The sequence below is a fragment of the Zootoca vivipara genome, chromosome 3 (assembly GCF_963506605.1).
Source record: "Zootoca vivipara chromosome 3, rZooViv1.1, whole genome shotgun sequence".
Classification (NCBI taxonomy): domain Eukaryota; kingdom Metazoa; phylum Chordata; class Lepidosauria; order Squamata; family Lacertidae; genus Zootoca; species Zootoca vivipara.
Genome location: NC_083278.1, coordinates 1 through 5,965, shown reverse-complemented (window position 1 = coordinate 5,965; position 5,965 = coordinate 1). Strand labels below are relative to the sequence as shown.

Sequence of the window (5,965 nt, the reverse complement as noted above, 5' to 3'; positions counted from 1 at the left end):
AACATCTTCATGGCAGACTTAGAACATCGTTTCCTAGACTCCTACTGTCACAGTGGTCGGATGGGACTACTTCAGAGTAACGACTCTCCACCGCTCTGCATTTTATCTTTTTATTGGTGCTGCGTATTTACAGTGCTAAAGGTAGAGCTATTTACAGAGACACATCTTTTCAGCTTTCATCAGAACCTCCGAATGGCTTTTGGCGTGTCTTGCGCCAGCATAACAACTTGGGGAGCCCCATCCTCTTCCCCCGACGCTTTCTGCGAAGTTCCGGAGTTGGGGGATGGGTCTGCCCCCCCCTCTTTCCTCCTTCCTGTCCCACCTGGGACGCTGGCTCTTCTACCCTGCCAGAGCCTTGGATCCCACTTCCTGTTTCCCCACTGGAGCTGGAGCTCTCCCTGCTCTCAGTCGTGCTCTGGGCTGGGCTGGAACTCAGGAGGGGAGGGGCTTCGCGATACCCCTTGCCCCTCACACCCTGCTATAGCAGATTGCCTAATGGTGCCTGGATTTATCGCCTCGTGTCTTTCTCCTCCTTTCCCTGACCAACCCGCAGCCTCCAGGGCACCGACGTGGTCATCGCCATCTTCATCATTGTGGCCATGTCCTTTGTGCCGGCCAGCTTCGTGGTCTTCCTGGTAGCAGAGAAGTCCACCAAAGCCAAGCACCTCCAGTTTGTGAGCGGCTGCGACCCAGTGATCTACTGGCTGGCCAATTACGTCTGGGACATGGTATCTTCACAAAGCTTTTTTTCATTATTATTTTTTAAAAAATCTGATCCAGAAAAGCAGTTTGTGTTGTTTGTTTGTTTGTTTGTAGCATTTCTACTCTGCTCTTCAGCCATAAAGCTTACATACAATCCGTTGAAACAAGAAAGTCCCTGCCCCTGCAGGCTTACAATCTTAAAAAGCAGGGGAAGCGCAACGCGCAAGGGGAAAGGGGCAGGGAGAGAAGGGAGGGGGGAATCGAGCTCAGGCACGAATTCTGCAACAGTTGTTCTTATAATGACCAGCTGGCCCAGTTCAGGGGCAGAGGCATAGGTGCCAAGTACCCCGTTTTCCCCGGGAAACCCCCGTTTTTACTTACCTTTCCCCGGCGGTCCCCCATATCACTTTGTCTCCCGTTTTTCTCCGTTATTTTCTCCTGCCGGCGGCCATTTTTGGTGCCCATAGAAGGGCAAATCGGAAAGGAAAAAAATTGCTTCCACTGCGACCCCCTAACTCATAGCTGTCAACTACCCCGTTTTCCCCGGGAAACCCCCGTTTTTACTTACCTTTTCCCGGCGGTCCCCCGTATCACTTTGTCTCCCGTTTTTCTCCGTTATTTTCTCCTGCCGGCGGCCATTATTTTTTTCCCCCTGATTTGCCCTTCTATGGGCACCAAAAATGGCCGCTGGCGGCTTCAAAAGTAGCTTCTACGCATGACCGGGAGTGCATAGACACGACTTCCGGCATCGCCCCGCCCATCTATGGGCACAAAAAATGGCCGGCGCCGGAAGTCGCGTCGGCGCACTTCCGGTCCTGTGTAGAAGCTCCTTTTGAAGCCGCCGGCGGCCATTTTCGGTGCCCATAGAAGGGCGAAGCGAAGTCGACGCCGCTTCCGGTGTCGCACGGCTGCCGGTCCCGGATTCTGCAGTCCGGGACTTGGAAGGTTAGGGCAGAGGCTGTCTGGCAGAGCTGGGCTTTTCACAAAGCTGATGAAACGAGACTTCTGTCTCCCATCACTCCTGCCGAGGGAGCCTGACGGAGCGGCTGCCCCCAGGCGGCAAGTCAGGGGAGAGGAGCTGGCCTCTCCCAGCAGAGCCAATGGAGAGGATTCTTGTGTAGCCAGCTTGGGGGAAGCCTTCCCCTGGTATGTCTTGAAGAGTTGCTGTGATTCAGACTAATGTTGTTATAGTTATAGATTCAGACTAATCTAGTTATTAGGCGGTTGGAGGATGGATGGCGGCTAACAGATTGAGGTTGAATCCCGACAAGACAGAAGGACTGTTTGTGGGGGACAGGAGGCAGGCGGGTGCGGAGGACTCCCTGGTCCTGAATAGGGTAACTGTGCCCCTGAAAGACCAGGTGCGCAGCCTGGGAGTCATTTTAGACTCACAGCTGTCCATGGAGGCACAGGCCCATTCTGTGTCCAGGGCAGCTCCATCTGGGACGCAGGATGAGACCCTACCTGCCTGCGGACTGTCTCTCCAGAGTGGTGCATGCTCTAGTTATCTCTCGCTTGGACTACTGCAATGCGCTCTACGTGGGGCTACCTTTGAAGGTGACCCGGAAACTACAACTAATCCAGAATGCGGCAGCTAGACTGGTGACTGGGAGCGGCCGCCGAGACCACATAACACCGGTCCTGAAAGACCTACATTGGCTCCCAGTACGTTTCCGAGCACAATTCAAAGTGTTGGCGCTGACCTTTAAAGCCCTAAACGGCCTCGGTCTGGTATACCTGAAGGAGCGTCTCCTTCCCCATCATTCTGCCCGGACACTGAGGTCCAGCGCCGAGGGCCTTCTGGCGGTTCCCTCGTTGCGAGATGCCAAGTTGCAGGGAACCAGGCAGAGGGCCTTCTCGGTGGTGGCACCCACCCTGTGGAACGCCCTCCCACTAGAGGTCAAAGAGAACAACCCAATTACCAGACCTTTAGAAGGTAAGTAAAAACGGGGGTTTCCCGGGGAAAACGGGCTACTTGGCAGCTATGCTTTAGACGGCATCTCAAGGCAGCCCTGTTTAGGGAAGCTTTTAATGTCTGATGGATTTCTGTATTTTAGTGTTTTGTCGGAAGCCGCCCAGAGTGGCTGGGGGAACCCGGCCAGATGGGCGGGGTATAAATAATAAATTATTATTATTATTATTATTATTATTATTATTATTATTATTATTTAGTTTGTATGCTGCCCTTTGTCAGAAGGCCAGAGGCCAGTTTATAAAATGCAACACAAATGTTGCCACATCATATCTGCGCGACATAAAACGCAGGGCAATTATATAAACACAATTTATAGCAGTCGGAAATGTATGGCGAAATACAGATTCTCTTCAAAAGCAGCAGCATCAAAATTAAGGGATCTAAAATACAAAGACAGTTGCACAAATACATAATCTTCTGTCTATGCAAAAGTAAGTCTTGGTTCTGGGCAGCCGGCAGAAAATGAGAGACCCTCCCGGCCTCTCACCCTGGGAAATCTTCACTTCCGTGACTCTCACTCAGAGTCCTTCCGCTTTCTGCCTGCTGTTTTCATGTCCGAAGATGCAGGATCGAATAGCAGGTGGGGACGCAAAGCCTCGCCTTCTAGAGACGCTCTGTTCTCACGCTTTCCTCACCTTTCCTTCCCTCCTGCAGTTGAATTACCTGGTCCCGGCAACCTGCTGCATTATCATCCTCTTTGTGTTTGACCTGCCGGCGTACACCTCGCCCACCAACTTCCCAGCTGTGCTCTCGCTCTTCCTGCTTTACGGGTACGTTGGCGCAAACAGCAAAACAGCCAGAACTTCCTGACAGTCAGAGCTGTTCGGCAGTGGAATTTGCTGCCAAGGAATTTGCTACCAACTGCTGGGAACAGCAGCTGGCCATAGCAAAGAGGGTTGAAGTAGCAAATTATGCAGGGAATATTTTCCACCTCATCCCTTGCCGTGTTACCAGGTGAATTGCCAGCTGTAGTAAGAGACTTTTCAGTGCTGGCCCCAGAGCAGTGGAACTCTGCCCCTTTTGGGGATGCGGCTGGTCTCATCCCTTGCCATGTTTAAGTGGGCTTGGAAGACTGAAAGTGGGCTTCAAAGCCCTCTGGAACATGACAAGGAATGAGACCTGCTGCATCCCCAAAGGGGAAGAGTTCGCTGCTCTGGGGCCACCACTGAAAAGTCTCTTATTACAGCTGGCGATTCACCTGGTAAGTCTTGGAAACGGCCTGGAATGGTCAAAGGCCTGGAAACGATGCCTTATGAGGAACGGCTTAGGGAGCCGGGTATGTTTAGCCTGGATCAGAGAAGGTGAAGGGGTGATATGATAGCCATGTTCAAATATAGGAAAGGATGTCATATGGAGGAGGGAGAAATATTGTTTTCTGCTGCTCCAGAGAAGCGGACACGGAGCAATGGATTCAAACTTCAAGAAAGAAGATTCCACCTAAATATTAGGAAGAACTTCCTGACAGTCAGAGCTGTTCGGCAGTGGGATTTGCTGCCAAGGAGTGTGGTGGAGTCTCCTCCTTTGGAGGTCTTTAAGCAGAGGCTTGACAGGCATATGTCAAGAATGCTTTGATGGTGTTTCCTGCTTGGCAGGGGGTTGGACTGGATGGCCCTTGTGGTCTCTTCCAACTCTAGGATTCTATGATTCTATTATTAGGAAGAACTTCCTGACAGTAAGAGCTGTTCGGCAGTGGAGTTTGCTGCCAAGGAGTGTGGCGGAGTCTCCTTCTTTGGAGGTCTTTAAGCAGAGGCTTGACAGCCATATGTCAAGAATGCTTTGCTGGTGTTTCCTGCTCGGCAGGGTGGTGGACTGGATGGCCCTTGGGGTCTCTTCCAACTCTAGGATTCTAGGATTCTATGAAAACTGGGGCCTTGCATTGTCCTTGTAGGCACCCAGAATGATCTTCATAAAGAGGGAGGGTGGGGGGTTATGCCTGTTCCCTCTGCTTTGGTGGCACTACCATGTTGAGAGGCAGTCTACCTTAGAGAACCAGATATTGGGAGCATGCTAGGGGAATTGCCTTCCTGCCTTGCTCCCAGGCTTCCCATTGGGGCATCCGGTTGGCCACAGTGGGAGGCAAGATGGACTTGCTTTGGTCCGATTGAATGGTGCAAATACTTTAGCTTTTGGGCCAGACTCTGCCTCTGTATATACGATTTCCAATTGTACAAAAATATCATAATGACCCGATTTCTCTGGCTGCATAAACCAAATGTTTATCAGATTACCTGAGGGCCTGCAATGAATAAAATCATCAACAGTGATTTAGATTGAATCTCCTTTTTCAATCCATTAAATAATGGTCATAAAAACAGGGCAGACATACATGCAGTCAGCTACGTAACTATTTTAGACCCAGAAAGGCTGAATACAGCGGTGCTCCTGCCAGAGGTGAACATTTGCCTCCTTAAAACATCTTTATCAATGACTTGGATGATGGGCTTGAGGGCATCCTGAGCAAGTTTGCAGACGACACCAAATTGGGAGGGGTGGCTAATACCCCAGAGGACAGGATCACACTTCCAAATGACCTTAACAGATTAGACAACTGGGCCAAAGCAAACAAGATGAATTTTAACAAGGAGAAATGTAAGGTACTACACTTGGGCAAAAAAAAAATGAAAGGCACAAATACAGGATGGGGGACATCTGGCTTGAGAGCAGTGCATGTGAAAAGGATCTAGGAGTCTTGGTAGACCACAAACTTGACATGAGTCAACAGTGTGATGCAGCAGCTAAAAAAGCCAATGCAATTCTGGGCTGCATCAAGAGGAGTATAGCATCTAGTTCTAGGGAAGTAATAGTACCACTGTATTCTGCTCTGGTCAGACCTCACCTGGAGTACTGTGTCCAGTTCTGGGCACCACAGTTCAAGAAGGAGACTGACAAGCTGGAACGTGTCCAGAAGAGGGCAACCAAAATGGTCAAAGGCCTGGAAACGATGCCTTATGAGGAACGGCTTAGGGAGCTGGGTATGTTTAGCCTGGAGAAGAGGAGGTTAAGGGGTGATATGATAGCCATGTTCAAATATATGAAAGGATGTCATATGGAGGAGGGAGAAAGATTGTTTTCTGCTGCTCCAGAGAAGCGGACACGGAGCAATGGATTCAAACTACAAGAAAGAAGATTCCGCCTCAACATTAGGAAGAACTTCCTGACAGTCAGAGCTGTTCGGCAGTGGGATTTGCTGCCAAGGAGTGTGGTGGAGTCTCCTTCATTGGAGGTCTTTAAGCAGAGGCTTAAAGCAGAGGTCTCTTCCAACTCTAGTATTCTATGATTCTATAAAGA

General features: G+C 50.3%; 1 protein-coding gene across 1 annotated transcript; it reads left to right on the top strand.

Moving 5' to 3' along the window:
* Nucleotides 1-486: 486 nt before the first annotated feature.
* On the top strand, nt 487-3,720 carry LOC132591863 (ATP-binding cassette sub-family A member 2-like). The gene is made up of 2 exons (XM_060272282.1): nt 487-728; nt 3,332-3,720. The coding sequence occupies exons 1-2, from the start codon at nt 600-602 to the stop codon at nt 3,485-3,487; spliced, it is 285 nt and encodes a 94-aa protein (XP_060128265.1). The 5' UTR covers nt 487-599; the 3' UTR covers nt 3,488-3,720.
* Nucleotides 3,721-5,965: the final 2,245 nt, after the last annotated feature.

Excerpts from the sequence above, each read along its gene's own strand:
- LOC132591863 (XM_060272282.1), top strand. The coding sequence starts at position 600 with ATGTCCTTTGTGCCGGCCAGCTTCGTGGTCTTCCTGGTAGCAGAGAAG. Across the intron at positions 729-3,331 it reads CCAATTACGTCTGGGACATG|TTGAATTACCTGGTCCCGGC; the intron begins GTATCTTCACAA and ends TCCCTCCTGCAG.